The sequence below is a fragment of the Pan troglodytes genome, chromosome 8, assembly GCF_028858775.2.
Source record: "Pan troglodytes isolate AG18354 chromosome 8, NHGRI_mPanTro3-v2.0_pri, whole genome shotgun sequence".
Lineage (NCBI taxonomy): Eukaryota > Metazoa > Chordata > Mammalia > Primates > Hominidae > Pan > Pan troglodytes.
This window is the reverse complement of record NC_072406.2, coordinates 124,501,538-124,521,813: the sequence shown is the minus strand read 5'-3', so window position 1 is coordinate 124,521,813 and position 20,276 is coordinate 124,501,538. Positions and strand designations below refer to the sequence as shown.

Here is a 20,276-nt window from a genome sequence, read left to right as displayed (position 1 = left end):
GAAACAGAAGCACATGTTCTTGAACTGTGCCAGCAGATTTTACAGTTTCTAGAGGAACCACAGAATTCCTTCTGCTTAAGAAGTCATTCAGATAACCTAAACAGGTTACTGAGGTGTGGTTCTAACACTGTGTTTTATTTTGAGGAGGATAGTAGGGAATAGAAGAAAAAGGAGGGGGCAAATAGGATTTTTAGCTGACAAGTATTTTATAATTCTAAATTTTAGCATTTGCTTTGATGCATGTTTAAAGTTTCAAATGATGTTTACTGTGCAAATGGACTTACTCACTTAATCTACTAGTCCCATGACAGAAGGTAACATGTTGGATATGTGAAAGGGCTGTTACTTGCCCATCAAATTTGGACTTGTTTCTCTAACAACGACAATTATTTTCTGCAGACTCACCATGGACATTGGTACATGCTGGTTAACTGTATTGACTTGGATTTACAAAGGTAGGAAATTAAATCTGTAGCTTTACTGTGATTAAGTCAATTAAGCTCACTCTCTGGGCTTTTATCTAGTGTGTTCAGAGTGAGTAGTCTTGTCTCTATATCATCATACCATGTCACCCTGAAGCATGTCATTGAAACTTCTTTCTGTGTGTATCTCTGCTTCATGGGCTTTTTGTAGCTTTCCTGAAAATTATATCCTAAGTACTACAAAACTAGAAAGACTTGAACATTTTCCGACCACAGCATTTCAAGTTTGCTTAAACAAACAAACAAATAAACAAAAAAGCAGAAATTGAAGAAATATTCAGCATTGAGAAAGAATCAAGTTGTAATGTAACAGCAAAATTTTACCCTTGTTGACAATATGTACGATGGCTTCTGGTCCCAAGGTGTCATACAGAGGTACAGCTACCATAGAGTACGTGTAACAAGCCAATTCGGAGATGATCCACTGTACAGAGAGAAGTTCAAGTAAGGACTGGAGGGCACACTGAAGAGTACCAGTTCAGTCATTCAGCCAACAAATGCTATCTGGTTTTTTGTCTTGTTTTGTTTTGCTTTTTTTTTTTTTTGAGACAGTGCCTCACTCTGCTGCCCAGGCTGGAGTGCAGTGGTGTGATCATAGCTCACTGCAGCCTCAACCTTCCAGGATCAAGCAATCCTCCCACCTCAGCCTCCTGAGTAGCTGGAACTACAGGCACACATCACTATGTCAAGCTAATTTTTGTATTTTTTGTAGAGACAGGATTTCACCATGTTTCCCATTCTCGCATAAAACTCCTAGGCTCAACCTATCTGCCTACCTGGGCCTCCCAAAGTGCTGGGATTACTTATTTGTTGACTTTTATGTAAAAAAAAAAAAAATCACTGTGGGGCCATAGGGACAGTTGCAAATACTGCTATAAAGTACAATTAAATAAGGGAGATAAGAAAGGCACAGAGACAACTGCAATACAAAGGTAGACCAGAATACAAAGGCAGAGTGTGATAAGTTCCATCCGTAAGAGGTATGGAAGGCATTAGGAGCCTTAGGGTGTCAGAGATCACTTCCAAGGGTGAGGCAAAGCTATTTGGGACTGCTTGTGGGAAACTGATGAAAACTGGGCAGGGCTTTAGAGGACTAGTAGGATTTGGTTATGGAGGTAGAGGTAGATTAAAAGAAGGAAGTGAATGAACAAAGAATAGTGATATGGTTTGGCTGTGTCCCCATCCAGATCTCATCTTGAATGGTAGTTCCCATAATCCCCATGTGTCGTGGGAGGAACCCAGTGGGAGGTAATTGAATCATGGGGGTGGTTACCCTCATACTGTTTGACGTGGTTTAGCTGCGTACCCATTCAAATCTCAACTTGAGGCCGGGTGCAGTGGCTCATGCCTGTAATCCCAGCACTTTGGGAGGCCGAGATGGGAAGATCACAAGGTCAAGAGATTGAGACCATCCTGGCCAACATGGTGAAATCCTGTCTCTACTAAAAATACAAAAATTAGCTGGGCGTGGTGGCATGTGCCTGTAATCCCAGCTACTCGGGAGGCTGAGGCAGAAGAATTGCTTGAACCCGGGAGGTGGAGGTTGCAGTGAGCTGAGATGGCACCACTGTACTCCAGCCTGGCAACAGAGTGAAACTCCGTCTCACAAAAAATAAATAAATAAATAAATAAAATAAAATCTCAACTTGAATTGTATCTCCCAGAATTCCCATGTGTTGTGGGAGGGACCCAGGGGGAGGTAATTCAATCATGGGTGCTGGTCTTTCCTGTACTATTCTCATGATAGTAAATAAGTCTCGTGAGATCTGATGGGTTTATCAGGGGTTTCCACTTTTTGCTTCTTCCTCATTTTCTCTTGCTGCCACGAAGTAAGAAGTGCCTTTTGCCTCCTGCCATGATTCTGAGGCCTCACCAGCCATGTGGAACTGTAAGTCCAATTAAACCTCCTCTTCTTCCAGGTCTTAGGTATGTCTTTATCAGCAGCATAAAAACAGACTAATACATTGTTCTCGTGACAGTGAGTGAGTTCTCATGTGATCTGATTTCATAAGGGGCTTTCCACCCCCTTTGCTCTCATCCTTTTCTTTCCTGCCACCACGTGAAGAAGGACATGTTTGCTTTCCCTTCCGCCACGATTGTTAAGTTTCTTGAGGACTCCCCAGCACTGCAGAACTGTGAGTCAATTAAACCTCTTTCCTTTATAAATTACCCAGTCTCAGGTATTTCTTCGTAACAGTGTGATAACGAACTAATACAGACAGCATGACATCATTGTGTGGATACACATTAGCAAGCTTGAAGACTACAGGAAATAAAACTGGAAAGGTAGGTAGGAATCTGCTAGGGATGGGCCTTAAATATCAATGTAGATGTTATGGACTGAATCCTGTCTCCCTGTCACCCCTCCTCCGGCCCAACCCAAAAGACCTTTATAATGATCCATTTCCACCTAATGAATAGTATATACATTTTCTCTTCCTTATCATTTTCTTAATGACATTTTTGTTTCTCTAGCTTACTATATTGTAAGAAAGCAGTATACAATACATATAACATACAAAATATGTGTTAATCAACTACCTATATTATCATAAAGGAAGGCTATTAGTAGTTAAGTTTTGGGGGAGTTATCTGTGGATCTTTTTACTGAATAGGCAGTGGTCCTAACCCCCATGTTGTTCAAGGATTAACTGTATCAGATTAGGTGTTAAGTTCCTAAACTAGAGTCAAGGGAACCTTTTTCTATTGAGGCTGACTGTGACAAGAATGGAGTATGCAGATTCACCTAAAAATGTAGGTGAATATTTTTATATTTGTATTAGCATTAGAACTGGAACTTACAGTTTGTGAACTTTCAACAAGATCCACATAGAACTTAACTCCCCCAAAACTTAACTACTAATGGCTTCTGTCGACTGGAAGCCTTGCTGATAACACAGACAGTTAACACAGATTTTGTATGTTATATGTATCATATGCTGCATTTCTAGGGAGCGTTTGAAGCATAAAAAGACTTCCTCTGGGGATAATGTGCCTAATGACTTAACCAAAACTTGGAGATAAGCTTGATTCTGTCATCTTACTGTCTAAAATCTGCTTCCAACTCACTGTGGAAAGATAGCTATGGCCAGACTCAGTAGCAATGAATGGCTGAATTTACTAGTTCAATTACAAATTGCAAGTTTCAGTTCTAATACTAATACATACTTTCCACAATATCTTCAAGATCTTATTTGGCGGTCCCTCCTAGCTTCCTTATTTTCCTCGTGTAACAATCAGACTGACTTCAAAAAACACACGATAGGCTGAGAAAAAAGAGAAGTCCAAACACCTAGGTGAGAGTGCCAGACACTTAACCAGAAATTAAATAGGTTCTGAGTGGTAACTCTTTCAAGCAGAATAAGCATTAGAAAATTTTAACAATAGCTTTGGTAAGGCATTAACAAGTGTTGGAATGCTGGACGGGGAATAGCATTTGAAGTTTTTAAACTTAACCCTGACTCATTTCCTTTAATTAACTTCAACATAGTTACCTCTGGCCTATTCTGAGCAAAGATGCCGACAAACTGGTCTGGTGATGATTTATAACCTTTATGCAAGAGACAGGAACCCAGGTACTCTGCTCTATCAGACACCTACAAAAAAGAGAGATGGGGTGAGAGAGAGAGAGAAGAGGTCAAGACCAAAAACTGACCAATATCGTATCCCGTAGTTCAGAATACTATGTTAGAAAGAATCTGTCTAAAAACATGGACTCAACTTACCTGTTTGTAAGATAGCCATCTGTAGGGCTGGTTTGGTTTTCTATATCCCAAGCAGGGCCCATTGTCTAAAAACATAATATTAAAAGAAAATCAACTCCAGTTGCAAATTCTCTGGACCAAGGAAGCTAAAAGGAGATTAAGAAGGGGCAAGACACAAAGGATAAGTCCAACAAGGATTTGAGCTTCTCTTATATGTCCAGGAAATTCAAAGTCAGAAAGCACTGAGTCCTCAAAAATGAAGAGTCCTATAAACTATACTTGAAACATTTAGGAAATGCTACACAAAACAGGAGTGGTTCAGTGTTGAATATGTAACCTCCATGATAATGTAGACATTCAGAGAAAGCCATCCATATGGGGTTAGCCCACAAAACATGACCAAGTGAAAGCCTACAAGTAAACACAAACAGCTTGTATTGAACAATCTTGGATTGAACTTCCCTACAATAAAAACTATGCTCATAAAGATATAAAAAAGTTAAAATATGAATCATCAATCTCATCACCCAAATACCATTATTAACACTGATATATTATTCCATGGCCCTTTTGCATAGTTTGACAGTTATGTTCATTCCCCATGTATAGAATGAATATAATACTTTGATACCTTGCTTCCTCTCCCAATCTGACCTAAGTATTTTCATGTCATTATCTCTTCTCTGTAGTGGTTTCAATGGCCAGTCGATGAAGGGTTCTATTGTAGTTGACTTTATTTCATCGTGGGTATTTAGATTGTTTTCAAGCTTGACACTTTAAATTACGCTAAATATTTTCAAATTGATCCTTTTAAATTTAGACCATTTCCTTAGAATAGAGCCCCTAAAATATAATAAGGGAAGGGAATAGGGGCTCAGAACAGTCAGGCTTTTGATACCTAGACCACACTGCTTACTTGAGCAGATGTGACAATTCACTTTTCTCCTATCATATCAAGTTTTAACACACTCTCCTAGACCGCTAATAGCGTCTTTAAAAACTATCTTCAAGGCTGGGCGCAGTGGCTCATGCCTGTAATCCCAGCACTTTGGGAGGCCAAGGCGGGCAGATCACCTGAGGTTGGGAGTTCAAGACCAGCCTGCCCAACATGGAGAAACCCCGTCTCTACTAAAAATACAAAATTAGCTGGGTGCAGCAGCACATGCCTGTAATTCCAGCTACTGGGGAGGCTGAGGCAGGAGAATTGCCTCACCCGGGAGGTGGAAGTTGCAATGAGTTGAGATCGTGCCATTGCACTCCAGCCTGGGCAACAAGAGCAAAACTCAGTCTCAAAACAAAACAAAACGAAAATATTTTCAGGTTTGATAGGTTTGAAAGGTTATTACTATAGTCTAAGTTTCTTTAACAGCTAGTAAAGTGGGACCTTTTTCCTTGTTAGGTTTTATTTACTTTCATGACTTGTTTGTTCATGTACTTTGCCCATTTGTATGAGAGTATCTTCTAAGATACCAAGGCTTGTAAAAAAAACACGGAAACACACACAGAGGTGTGCACACACTCATGCATTTGTCTTCAGTATTTTTCCAATTTACATCTTGCATTTGACAATAAAAGAATTAAACTTCTGAATATCTAAACTACTCAGCCTTACTTAAAATAAGTTTGGGAACATCCATTTACAAGAATAAATGGCATCTCAGCTTTTAAAGCTAAGTCAAGGAAGTAGTGGTATTAGGCTGAAGAACACACTAAGTGGCTTAGAAGCCCTCACGTCTAAGCCGGAAGGAGGTTGTTATAAGTAGACAAGTAGAAGGGCAGGAAAATGTATAGAGAGGATCTAGTCAAACTGCTAAGAGGAATTCAGGTCTTGCCAAAAGGAATTATTCAGAAAGAGAGTTACTAGGAATTCGGAGGCAAGTAAGTGGACTTCTAGACTAAGAGATGGAAAAAAAAGGAAGGAAAGCAGGAAAGAGATACCCACTCTGATTAAAGAGATATAAAAATGAATGAGGAGGCTGTGTACAGAAAACATTAGTACTTTTGCTTCCAATTGAAACAGCTGCATGAAAGCCTTAGAAGTAACGTCTCAGACTAACTTTCCCTGAAGCATGGCTTTGTCAGAGTGGAAGCCACTTGCTCCCCCAGGGTGTGTGTCTTGGGTGGTCTACCATTGAGATCATTTGTACTAACATTAATCACTAATGATAGCTACCATTTATTAAATGCTTACTCCATGCCAGGCACATTAACTCATCTTCCCAGCTATTATCATTTGTATTGTACTAAGAATTATGAAGGACTGAGACAGCTTGGTTAAGCTCACTCAGCAAGTGGTAGAGCTGATGAATGTCTAAGAAAGTATACTGGGGGCTGGGCACAGTGGCTCATGCCTGTAATCCCAGCAGTTTGGGAGGCAGAGGTTGGCAGATCACTTGAGCTCAAGAGTTCAAGACCAGCCTGGGCAACATGGCAAAACTCCATCTCTATAAAAAATATAAAAAATTAGCCATGGGTGGTGGCATGAGCCTGTAGTCCCAGCTACTTGGGAGACTGAGGTGGAAGAATGGCTTGAGCCCAGGAGGTGGAGGTTGCAGTGAGCTTAGATCGTGCCACTGCACTCCAGCCTGGGCAACAGAGCCAGACCCTGAAGAAAGAAAGACAGAAGGAGAGAGAGAGAGAAAGAAAGAGAAGGTGGGAGGAAGGAAAGAAGGAAAGAAAGAAAGAAAAGGAAAGAAAGAAAGAAGGAAAGAAAGAAAAAGAAAGAAAGGAAGGAAGAAAGAAAGAAGGAAAGAAAGAGAAAGAAAGAAAAAGAAAGAAAGAAAGGAGAGAGAGAGTTCCAGGAAGGAATTATACTGTATCTTATCACCTCTTGATTGATAAAAATGCTAGCAGAGGCTGGTGTCTAAGGAATAAGTCAAATAATTAGCCCAAAGGGGCAACAACTCAGGTCTCATTAAACTCTGTGACTTGATCAGCTTCAGCCTACTAGCCAAATGCCTGACCAGGCAACAGCCTAGCCTTTCATTAACTTAGTCAACTCAGACCTGTTCTGTTCTAAGCTGTGGCCATCTACAAAGAGCCCATCCATTAACAAATTCTTGGCAAAGTTGTCCCTCTAAACTAAGTAGAATTCCAACTCTGGTATACAGAATCCCCTGGAAGTGTTGCTAAAAATACAAAGCTTCCTGAGGATTTTTAGGTTTCATTATCTGGAAATTTAATTCAGTGAACCTAAGGTGTAACCAGAAGATATATATTTTAAACAGTAGCCCCAAGTGAGTCTCAAGATAAACAAACTACTAGCTAAGGCTAATGTATGCAACCCCAGATAGGACCAGAAGTGTCATTTTTCTTTTTTTATTTTTTTGAGATGGAGTGTCCCTCTGTTACCCAGGCTGAAGTGCAGTGGCGCGATCTCGGCTCACTGCAGCCTCCACTTCCCAGGTTCAAGTGATTCTCCTGCCTCAGCCTCCCAAGTGGCTGGGATTACAGGCACCACCACCATGCCTGGCTATCATTTTTCTATGTAAGTAGCCACACTAGATTTCTCACGCCTGCTTCCATGAGAAGCTATTTCAATGGTATTGGTTTAGGATTTAGTATTTTAAAAAAAATCCTAAATTATATCTCTCATGTGCCACATATCACTTGCTAAATGGCTTGTTTTAGTCACAATAACAACACATCCTCAACAAAGAAAACTTCTAAAAACAGAAAATCACTAGAGCTGAGCATAGTGGCCCACTCCTGTAATCCCAGTACTTTGGGAGGCTGGAGTCGGGGAGGGGGTTATCTCTTGAAGTCAGTCTGAGACTAGCTTGGACAACATAGTGAGACCTTGTCTCTACAAAAAATTAAAAAAATTAACCAGGTGTAGGCCGGGCACGGTGGCTTACACCTGTAATCCCAGCACTTTGGGAGGTCAAGGTGGGTGGATCACCAGGTCAGGAGTTCAGGACCAGCCTGGCCAAGATGGTGAAACCCCATCTCTACTAAAAATACAAAAATCAGCCAAGCATGGTGGCAGGTGCCTGTAATCCCAGCTACTCGGGAGGCTGAGGCAGAGAATTGCTTGAACCTGGGAGGCGGAGGTTGCCATGAGCCAAGATTGCACCACTGCACTCCAGCCTGGGCAACAGAGCGAGACTCCATCTCAAAAAAAAAAAAAAAAAAGAAAAGAAAAGAAAAAAAGGAAAAAAAAAATTAGCCAGGTGTGGCAGCACATGCCTGTAGTCCTAGCTACTTGGGAAGCTGAGGTGAGAGGATTGCTTGAGTCCAAGAATTTAAAGTTGTAGTGAGCTATATTCTATCACACCACTGCACTCTAGCCTGGGTGACAGAGCAAGATCCCGTCTCTGAAAAAAAAGGAAAAAACCCCAAAGGAAATTATACTGTATTAGACATATACTATCTTAAATTGCCAGAGAAGTAAAGAAACTGATGTTTGGTTTGTTTTTATTTGTTATTTGCATGAAGTCTATAAGTAAATGCTGATTTGGAGCCAGATATACTAAGTACAGGCCCCATCGGAGTCTTCAGATAGATGTTTTCTTGACAATAAATCTTTCATTGTCTGGAGGAGGAACTACTTTTATAAAACACTTAAGAGCTAACCTAAAATAGAACAACCGAGTCAAACAGACACACTTAGATTTTCCTATCAGCTCTGACATTTTCTAGTTCTATGACCTTTGTAATGGTCTTGAAGCTGTGAGTCTGGGTCCTCATCTTTAAAAATGGCAGTGATAGTAACCACTCTCTATGGTTTAGGGAAGATGAAGTAATATATGTGCAGTAGCTATTGTATAGTTAACACTTGACAGGAGTTGGCTATGAATATGCTCTTAGTCTTAGTTAACATGCAGAAGTCAAGGGACGGATAAAAGTTACACGGCCAGAATGTCACCCAAAAGACCAAAGGCACAGAAAGAGCTATAAGCCAGTAGCTTTTAAAAGTAAACGTGTGTGTGCCAGGCATTATGTTCAATGATATAAGATATAAATATTAAGGCTTGATGTATTCCAAATGAACGTGTCAAAGCCCATTTGGTAGTCTCTAAAAAAGTCCAAAGAAGTGCTAACTTTGGTCAGTAGGATGGTATCAGAGTTAAGGACAAGGTAAGACATCAGGAATCCTGGACTGCTAGTCCTGGCTCAGATTGTCTATCTGTAAATGCAGGGAATTACATTAATGAAAGGCATGTTTCTAAACAAATATGAGGTACTAGTGAGTTAAAGATACTGTCCTATATTATTATCTCCTTGACCCTTTAACAACAGTTTTGGCAGGGACGTTCTTCTTGTGTTGAGAAACAGATTCAGAGAAGCAAAGTGGTCTGCACAAGGTTATGAAGCTGGAAATGGAAGAACCAGGTTTCAAACCTAAGTCCGTCTGACACTGCTTCCAACACCCATCCTAATACTATGTTCTAATGCTGCCTCTATTTTGCATGTTGCGATTCTACTTGGATCACTGCATCTAAATAGCTGGGGTTTTAGAAGTGAGACAGAGAAAGAGAGATGGGCCACAGACCTCACCTTGTCTTCTTCAGGCAAGGACAGACCACCAGGCTTACCAGACACAGCGAGTCCTCTTTGGAAAACCTCATACATAGTCTTGGCATCTGAGAAGCAGCAACTTGTTAGGTCATTGTTCTTCTGGGAAACCCCCTTCCGTGCTCCTCCCTAAGACACAAGACCAAGTTTAGGCCAAGTTCAAGTCTCCCCTCACTCTTTCCAAAACCTTTATGAATTGAATTAAAGAGACCATAAATGCCGATTTTGAGGTCACGGGAATGTTCTCTTCGCTAGTCAATTGATTTTTAAAAATCCCCAAATCATAGTATGTTTACATCGTAGACATTTTAGAAAATAGGAAAGTGGCTGGGCTCGGTGGCTCACGCCTGTAATCCCAGCACTTTGGGAGGCTGAGGCGGGTGGATCACCTGAGGTCAGGAGTTCGAGACCAGCCTGACCAACAGGATGAAACCCCGTCTCTACTAAAAATACAAAAATTAGCCAGGCATGGCGGCAGATGCCTGTAGTCCCAGCTACTTGGGAGGTTGAGACAGGAGAATTGTTTGAACCGGGGAGGCAGAGGTTGCAGTGAGGCAAGATTGCGCCACTGCACTCCAGCCTGGGCAATGGAGTGAGACTCCGTCTCAGAAAAAAAAAAAAAAAGAAAATACAAAAGTGTAATAAAGGCTTAAGAAAAGTGGATCTGTAATCCCACCCAGAGATTGCCACTGTTATGTTTTTGGTAACCCTCCCGGCATCCATGTGTGTATGTATATGGAGGAGAGATGATATGTATAGTTTTATATCTTTTTTATCTTATCGAGTTTAAACTTCTACTGAATGCATACTATGTGTTCTAGGTACTGTGTACATACTGTAGATGTGAGTTAAGACAAAATAGCTGCCCTTAAGCACCTCACACACTACGGTTGTTGGAGTATGGGTAGGTCATAAGGAAAAAATGCAAATATAATACCATGATGTACATGCTATAATGAATTTGGAGGAAATGGATTAGTGGTGGGAATGAAGCAACCAGTTCTGTATTAAGCAGAAAGATTACAGAGAAGAAATGGTATTTCAGTACAGACTTTGAAGACAAGTAGGCATTTGGCAAAAGATATGATTTGGGTAGGGTAAAGGAGAAAAAAGAAAATTCCAGAGTGGAGGAACAGCCTGAGCAAAGGCATGGAGGTAAGAAAATGCAGTGCAGAGTTGGGTGGGCAGCTAGAGGACGGCGTATTCAAGAAAAAGGGGGTTAGCTGGCTGGGCGCTGTGGCTCACGCCTGTAATTTCAGCACTTTGAGAGGCCAAGGCAGGTGGATCATCTGAGGTCAGGAGTTCAAGACCAACCTGGCCAACATGGTGAAACCCTCTTTCTATTAAAAATACAAAAATTAGCTGGGTGTGGTGGCAGGCACCTGTAATCCCAGCTACTCGAGAGGCTGAGGCAGGAGAATCGCTTGAACCTGGGAAGCGGAGGTTGCAGTGAGCCAAGATCACACCATTTGCACTCCAACCTGGGGGACAAGAGCGAGACTTCCTCTAAAAAAAAAAAAAGAAAAAGGGAGTAGCTAGGAATCTATCTGAAATGTCAGCTGGATCTACAGGATCAGGGCCCTGGGATGGACCCTGGAGCTACAACAGATGCTGCGGGTGTGGTCCAGTGGTCCAACTCTCATGAAGTTTCGTGTAGAGAAGAACAGGCAACGATTAAATAAGCATTCAACAATGTAAATTAGTATCCAAAGTGAGAGCTATAAAAGTACAGGAAAACACACGAGGATGTAACAAGAGATCTGACTTAGTCTAGGACATCAGGGAAAATTTACATGGGCCATCATGTTAAGACAGAAAATAGCAAGAATAAAGTTCCTTGTCTAGTGAAGGAAGACAGGGTCTTGCTGTCTGTTTAAGTGCCTAGTCAAGGAAGAAGGAAGAATCCAAGATGTTTCAGACTATTAACTTTGGCAACTGGGTAAGAAGAGATACATTTAACTGAAATAGAATAGGAAAGGAGGGGTGTGTGTGTGTGTGTGTGTGTGTGTGTGAAGGGAGAAAACATGCATGAAGAGACATGGAGAACTTAAGTTACTTAAGCATCACTGAGGTCAGAATAGAAAATCAGATTTCAGTGTCACAGACTTAGGCACATTTTCAAGTCATAAAAGAGGAGGTATTTTCTTAGCTGTGAGAATTTAGATGAGGGTTTGGTAGACTATAATCTGCAGGCTGAATCTGGCCTACCACCTGCCTTTATAAGTAAACTTTTATCGGAACACAGTCATGCTCATTTGTTTACATGTTGTCTGGTACTGTACTCTTATTCTACAACAGCAGCATTGAGTCGTTGCAAAAGAGCCCATGTGGTCTGCAAATTCTATACCATTTACTGCCTGGCCTTTACAGCATATGTTTGCCAACCCCTGCTGCAGAGGAATCAAGAGATGCTGAGAATAAAACCCTATTATGAAGAGAGGAAAGAACTGAAGTGACAAAGAAAGATTGTTTTGAAATTAGGAAGAAATCTCATGGAATGATATTATAAAAGGCAAAAGGAGGAGTTTCAAGAAAGAAGTCTCAAGTCAATTGAGAGGAAAGCTGAAAGAGAAGTCACTGAATTTAGAAGTTAGGTTATGAGTGATTCAGAGCACTTTGGAGGAGATGGTAGTGGTTTAAGAGGTCAGATCTCAGTGGGTTGAAGTTCAGAAGAGGAAATCGATAAGCAAACTACTCTCAAAGAACTCTGGTGGGAAAGGAAAGGCATGAGAGGTGGTGGTGGAATGCAGCAGGACGGGAAGATGTCAATGAAGACATTGAACATGCAGATGTACCCACAGGTGGGAGAGGAGCTGGAGAGTAGAGGTAGCTTGGAGTAAGATTCCTTCTATCCTGGAAAGAGAAGACTGTAAAAACAACAGAAGAAATTAGCCTTGTGAAGGAACAGGAATGCTTTTTTCTCTGAAGAGGGTAGAAGATGAAAACAGATGAAGATATTCATGGGCGCAGAAGGAAGGATAAACGAAGAGAACATTCTTGGAACTTTCAATTTGCTCATAGATACAGGAAGCTGGGGAATTTGCTGAAAGTCGGGGGAGTGAGCCTAATTCAATTTTTATAGTGTTAAGAAAAATAAATTTAACTCAAACTAGAATTTAACTGGAGGAAATGGCTTAATTGTTCTCAGACACTGGGTATCTCAATGAAAATGTTATCCTGTCCCCAAAGTTCTGACACTATTATTTAGATCATGGGTTGTCAAACTACTTCTGCAAAGGGCTAGACAGCAAACACTTTAGGCTTTGTGGGACATGCCTCATCTTTCCCATTTTTGTTTTTAACTCATCCCTTAAAAAAGGTAAAAACTATTCTTTACTTGCCAGATGCACAAAAAAAGATGGATTTTGTTCATGGCTATGTTTGCCAACTCCAATCTAGATTACTGACATCATACAACTGTCCTTATTACAAAAGAAAATGTGCCAGTAATAGAAGTTTAAATTTGTATATTGCCTGTTGATTGGTAACATGAAAACTTTACTTTCCCATGCTGCACCCAATCCCCTTCATGAGTTATCCCTAGGTTTGGAGTTACAGTTTGAGTTTGAGGAAGGTTGACAAACTAAAAGGATGACTGGTAAATTACCTCAATTCCCACAGACTGATTGTTCAGATCAAGAAGAGGTAAGACGGGTTGAGGTCTGGTGATCAGCCAGAAGAAGATGGCAGCTCCGAATGTCAGGATGCAGATCAACGCCGGGGTCGGAAGTGGGGAAAACAAAAAGTTAAAGATAAAAAGCATCTTTGTGAACAGCAGCAGGAAATTCAGACCTTAAAAAAAAAAAACAGGGGAAAGAAAATTTAGAGGAAATGGCCATATTTTTGTACTCAATAGCTCTATGTTTACAGAAGGACACACACACACACATACACACACACACACGCACACGCCTTCAAACCCTCAAACACAGTTGTACCTCTCTAGTGGCAGAATTTCCCCCAGTGTTTACTTAGCACTGTTGAAAATAATAGAACACATTCTCCACCCCTGCTACTTGACTGTCCTCACACAGAGCAGGGAGGATCAAAGGAAACAAGTTAATCATTTCCCAAACAATTTTGAGAAATGACTGCCTTTTTAATGTTGGTGCACAAAGCCTGGAAGAAGGCAGCCTGCTAGACCCAACATAATCTGATGGTCAGAGGACAGTACCTCCTCTGCCCAGGCAGACCAAGGGTCAGGAAGGACTCTTCCAGTTGGATTCCCCCGTATAAACCAAACAGAAGAGATCTGCCAAGGTGATGCCACAGGTTTTAGAAATTAACCATTTTGTATGAAGGATATTTCCTGCTGGCTAGACATGTCTTGCTCATTGCTTTATTTTTTGGAGCATCGGAAGGATTTCTGAGATCAACAGCATTACAACTTGCTATGCCCAACATCCTTTCGCCTAGGGAGCCCAGAGGAATCATTTTACTGTGAGGCAAACAGTCAGGTACACAGAAACAGTGCTGGAGAATGGATGACACGTGGTGAGCATTGAAGAGTTAGGTCAAGAAGAGATCTCAAGAAACTAAAAGTAACAAAGGCTTCCCCTAATCCAGCCTTTCTTATAGTTTTCAGCCAAGTTCAGCTTCAAACTACTCTAATAGGAGAGACTAACTTTAGGGTAGGTCCTAGGAACATACCCTTGCTGAAGCCATCTTTTCCTGGAAAGTTGCTGCCTCACAGCTTTCAAACTGGATTAGGAGAATATAATAGCAGCAAACACATGAGCACTCACTGTATGCCAGGCACAGGGCTGGGCTTTTTGCACGGTTTGTTTAATTTAGGCCAAACAACACTATAAAGTAGTATTTCACAGAAGAGCAAATGGACGCTTTGGGATAAAGTGACTTGTCCAAATTCACCCATCATTCCCTATTGCTACTTCTCTATGAAAACCTACAAAACGACAATTCATTTTTTCTTATAGGTTCTAGTCACAGAATTCAAGGGGATTGAATTTGTCTAGCACCTTCCAGGTGACAGCAAATGAAGTTCAGAATTTGCATTCTTCAAAGTTTACTGCAATGCCTGATGAAACAATAGCTCAGAGATGAGGCCACACATGCCCACTGAAAATCAAAAGAACAAAGCAAGCTCAATTAAAAGTTGGATCAGATCAAGATCACAGTTGCCCTTAGAGCTTTGGACAGCTGCCATTAGCTGCCACCTGGAACCTTCTTTAACAATGGAAACACACTTCACTCTAGTCTGAGAAAGGCCACAAGGTGCAGGAATTTTGTGTGGGGGCAGGAACAGTCACAAGAAACCCTGGGCCACTCTTACTATCTTTCTGCCCCTCGATTAGTTATTACCTGATTTTGGAGAGTCCCTTTCCATGTTAGAGGAGAAAACTGAACTTCCAGGAACTGGGATAATAGTCCTCAACTCCTTGGTTCTTTCCATATTGCATTTAGGGGGAGAAAAATAAGTCAAAACAAAAATAAAAGCAAGGTCCCATGGGTGCTAGGTTACATAAAAACAAGGGTGCTATTGTGACCACCTGGCAGGATTCTGAGAGTTGGGATTTTTGGAATTCAGCCTTACCTGGACTTGTATGATGAGGTGGCACTCCAGGAGGCAAAAGCATTCAAAAACTAGCCATAAAGCCCAGGCAGAGAAGGGAAGACTGCCTCAGAGAAGACTGTGAAATTGAAAAAGCAGGTGGCAGTACCAAAGGGGAGGAGAAGCCTGTGCCTGTTTTGTGCTCTCCCATCCAGTCTGCCACCAGCCACTCCCTTCAGGCTGGGATATTGTGACAAGACTGGATATATATATATATATATATTTGAGACAGGGTCTTACTCTGTTGCCCAGGCTGGAGTGCAGTGGCACAATTCTGGCTCACTGCAGCCTCAACCTCGTGGGCCCAAGTGAACCTCCCACCTCAGGCTCCTGAGTAACTGGGACTACAGGTGTGTGCCACCACACCCAGTTAATTCTTTAATTTTTTTTTTTTTTTTTTTTTGAGACAGAATCTCGCTCTGTCACCCAGGCTGGAGTGCAGTGGTGCAATCTCGACTCACTGCAAGCTCCACCTCCCGGGTTCACGCCATTCTCCTGCCTCAGCCTCCCAAGTAGCTGGGACTACAGGTGCCTGCCACTATGCCCGCCTACTTTTTTGTATTTTTAGTAGAAATGGGGTTTCACTATGTTGGCCAGGATGGTCTCGATCTCCTGACCTCATGATCTGCCTGCCTTGGCCTCCCAAAATGCTGGGATTACAGGTGTGAGCCACCGTACCTGGCCAATTCTTTAATTTTTTGTAAAGACACAGCCTCACCATGCTGCCCAGGCTGGTTTCAAACTCCTGGGCTCAAGTGGTCCTCCCACCTTGGCCTCCTGAAGTGCTGGGATTACAGGTGTGAGCCACCACGACCACCCCAAACTGGTGATATTTTATCTGGGCTTTTTCCCTCTGCCTCAATCCCACCCACAAATTAAGAGATCCTTACGAACACCCTCCTGTTCGACTACGGAAAAAAATGGTTGCACTAAGGATTTCTGCCCTCTTCTTCCAGATGGCACATTTATATTTTAATAGGAGACTTTGCAAACAATGTCTTTGAATCAGGGTCTAAAAATTGAATTTCTGTTCAGTTGTGGTGATGTGGGGGTGGGGTCAGGAAGGAGAGTGAATAACCTGACTGGTAATACATATGGGAGAAAAGGGACAGAGAATCTATGGCGTCTCCAGGGGGCACCTGCTGTCAATCTCAGGTGATTGTTACCACATAGTAACAATACTATGGGTCACAGATTGTCGGAATTCTGCCCCCTCCCTAGATAATCCAGAAGATTGCATTTTTTGAAACCTCAATTTTAACTAACAACCGTTTTTAAGAGTCTGGCATGGGATAAACAAGAACACATTTCATAGTTTAATTTGGATCACGGTCTGTTAATGTTTGACTACTCCTTTGAGACAGACTTCAATCATATTGCCCACAAACAGAAAGAGACTGACCACTTCATTACAAACAAGGGAGATATTTACACATTTCAAAGCCACAGTTTCATGAGAATGAAAATACCTTGCCTATATTGGCAAGAGCTTTTATTTGAGGAAGACAATGAAGGAAGGATTTATTTGTATTTGTCAATGGAAATAGCTTGCTTAGTTTGCTACCACTGACCAGGTATCCAACTCAAGTAGGAGGTGCACAGAATTTCACATGGTTCCTTCCTCAATTTTTTTTTTTTTTTTTTTTTTTTTGAGGCACAGTCTGGCTCTGTTGCCCAGCTGGAGTGCAGTGGTATGATCTCGGCTGATTGCAACCTCTGCCTCCCAGGTTCAGGCGATTCTCCTGTCTCAGCCTCCTGAGTAGCAGGTGCCTGCCACCATGCGCAACTAACTTTGCATTTTTAGTAGAGACGAGGGTTTCACCATGTTGGCCAGGCTGGTCTCAAACTCCTGACCTCAGGTGATCCACCCGCCTTGGCCTCCCAAAGTGCTGAGATTACAGGCATGAGCCACTGCACCTGGCCCTTCCTCAATTTTTTAAAAAATTGAGATACAATTTACATAATGTAGAATTAACCACTTTAAAATGTACAATCGGGCAGTATTTAGTACATTCACAATGTTGTGCAACCATTACGTCTATTTAGTTCCAAAACATTTTCATCACCATAAAATACGAAACCCTGAACCCATTAACAAACCCTTCAATGCCCAGCCTCTAGAGAAAGGACTAGGCTGCTTTCTGTTGCTATGGATTTATCTATTCTAAATATTTCATATAAATGAAACCATATATATGACTTTTTGTGTCTGACTTCTTTTACATAGTATAATTTTTAAGATTCATTGATGGGGTAGTATGTCTGTACTTTGTTTCTTTTTATGGATCAATGTTATCCCATTGTATGGATAGACTACACTCTATGTATCTATCTATCTATCTATCTACCAGTTGATGAATATTTGGGTTGTTTCTACTTTTGATATTGTGAACAAAGCTATTATGAGCATTTCTATATAGTTTTTGTTTGAATATCTTTTTCCAGTTCTTTAGGGTGTAGACCTAGGAGAGAAATTGCTGAGTCAATGCGAATTTTATATTTAACTTTTTGAGGAACCACCAAAGTGTTTTCCACAGTAGCTGCACCATTTTATATCCAACCAGCAATGTAAGAGGGTTCCAATTTCTTTCCATTCTCCCTAACACTGCTACTTTCTCTTTGTTTGTCTGTTTAAATAGCCATTCTAGTAGGTGTGAAGTGGTATCTCATTGTGGGTTTGATTTGCATTTGTCTAATGACTAATGATGTTGAGCATTTTTTTATGTGCTTCTTGGCCATTTGTATTTCTTTTTTGAAGAAATGTCTACTCAAGTCTTTTGCCCATTTAAAAATTAGGTCATATATATATATACACACAACACTTATCAGAGATATGATTTGCAATATTTTCTTCCATTCTGTAGGTTGTCTTTTTACTATCTTGATAATCTCTTTTTTATTTTTATTTTTTTACAATTAACAATTTTTTTTAGATATGGGGTCTCACTATGTTGCCCAGGCTGGTTCTGAACTGCTGGGCTCAAGTGATCTTCCTACCTCAGCCTCCCAAAGTGCTGGGATTACAGGCGTGAGCCACTGTGCCTGGTGTATAGTCTCCTTTTTAATGCCCAATGCACTCAAACATTTTTAACCTTACAAGATTAGCGCTGAGAGGATTTGCAACCATATCATGTAACTCTCTCACTGTTTAAGTGGAAGAACCTAAGGGCCTGAGAGAAGGTGAGACTCCTGGGTCAAACCATGACAGGAGTAGGAAGCTCTGTTTACCATTCTAACCATTAGAATCTGTTAACACTTTCAAGTAAGTTCAAATAAACAAGGGGGAAAAAAGTCACCCTCCTCTTGTCACACGTCCTGTGTGACTCAAACTACAGTTCTGGTTTAGTCACTCCACAGAATCTCCTGTAAGCAGTGGGCGTGACTGGCATTTCCTCTTCCTTTTAACATCACTCCTGGTTACGGTAGGGAAAAGCACAATAGTGGTAAAGAAAAGAGGAAAGAGAGCTCTGTCATGCTGTGTTTGGGATTTCCTGTTTCATGTAATATACAAATAGCTGAACAAGCCCCAATACACACCAGGATGTCCCATGTCAAAAGGCTTACTCCACTTTTTGACGTGGTGATGGTGACATGCCTTGGCCTCAGACCCCAGGATGCCCATTTGTCCACCATCCTTGTCCTTGATCCACTCCAGGGCCTTCCCCTCTCCTGTGGATGGATGACTGGAGCCACAGTCACTCATCTCCTGGCTCCTAACATGTTTTATTCCCAAGTTAGCTGAAGGAAGCCTTCTGCCTTCACATCTCTGTGCACGCTTCCTGGACCATTCTTGGTGTCTAGGTTATGATCACCCCATATTCAGCTTCGGATTTTTTTCCTTTTGTGGACTTGGGGCAGCATGTCTTCATTTAGTCTTATTTTCTTTGGATAAATGTCCTAAATGGCTCCTTCTACTCTAATATTTAAATTTTTGGTCAACTATGTTTATTGCTATGAATCTTTCATACTATCCCTATTGGCTAAAAATCATTTTCTTTTGATAGTCTCTATCTTTTAAAAGATTGTATTTTTCCTATGTATATATCCCACTCAAACCCTATTCGAAGTCTGTTCCCATCTCAAAGCCTCTGTATTTGCTCTTCTCTTTGCCTGGAACATTTCCCCAGGTCTGAAATGGTTGTGTATTGCTGATAGGTCAGGCCTCACCTCAAACGTCACTTCCTCGGAGGCTCACTGTTTCTGATCACCTTATTGAATATTGTCTTTACCTTTCCAGTCAGTGTCATGGACTTTGTTCTCTTCTCCATGACACTGTTCACTGGGAAATAGTCCTAGCTCCTTATCACTCATTGTGCCAACTGAGCTGATGTTCTCTTTGGAACAGAGATTTTAATTTTGTTTACTGCTGTGCCTCTGATGCCCCCACCATGCCTGGCACATAAAAAACTTTCAACAAGTGGTTGTTGAGCAAATGAACAGTTTTCCAGGTCACAATTGTTTATTCCATATACTCTCAGTTAACTCATTTTCCCTGCAGTACAAAGACCCCACCCTTAAACCCCCAAATCTTAGATCATAAGAAGTCATTCAGGCCAATCTGGAGAGGATTGTTCCCTAATCAATACTTTGGTAAGGTATTGGATAGGGATGGTGGCTGGTGACAAGGGGTGTATTTCTGACACACATTAAGGACTATTCAAGATCCATCTACTCCTCCAGGCTTAGAAGAGTTGGAATGAAGCTATCTACATGGGATAAGTAGGTAGAAAGTCCAGCCAAGAAATAAATCATACTGGACTAGGAGCGGTGACTCACGCCTGTAATCCCAGCACGTTGGGAGGCCAAGGAGGGCAGATCACTTGAGGCCAGGAGTTCGAGACCAGCCTGGCCAACATGGCGAAACCCCATCTCTACCAAAAATACAAAAAGTTAGCTGGGCTTGGTGGCGCATGCCTGTAATCCCAGCTACTTGGGAGGCTCTGGCACAAGAATTCCTTGAACCTGGGAGGCGGAAGTTGCAGTGAGCTGAGATCACACCAC

At 41.5% G+C, this 20,276-nt stretch overlaps 1 protein-coding gene across 4 annotated transcripts in view; it reads right to left on the bottom strand.

Annotated features, from left to right (window-relative positions):
* ACSL5 (acyl-CoA synthetase long chain family member 5) overlaps positions 1–20,276 on the bottom strand; it is a 54,795-nt gene that overhangs the window by 19,004 nt on the left and 15,515 nt on the right. For 2 of the 4 annotated variants that reach the window (XM_001146361.5, XM_001146649.6), the window contains 5 exons: positions 13,311–13,495; positions 9,724–9,832; positions 4,208–4,272; positions 3,977–4,078; positions 807–906 (listed from right to left, as the gene is read on the bottom strand). In XM_001146361.5, coding sequence (XP_001146361.1) covers positions 807–906; positions 3,977–4,078; positions 4,208–4,272; positions 9,724–9,832; positions 13,311–13,466 — 532 coding nt within the window. In that variant the 5' untranslated portion in view covers positions 13,467–13,495. Of the gene's footprint in view, positions 1–806; positions 907–3,976; positions 4,079–4,207; positions 4,273–9,723; positions 9,833–13,310; positions 13,496–15,025; positions 15,203–15,257; positions 15,355–15,953; positions 16,384–20,276 lie in introns of those variants that run through there. The other 2 variants (XM_063781177.1, XM_016919324.4) reach the window with 2 other exon arrangements.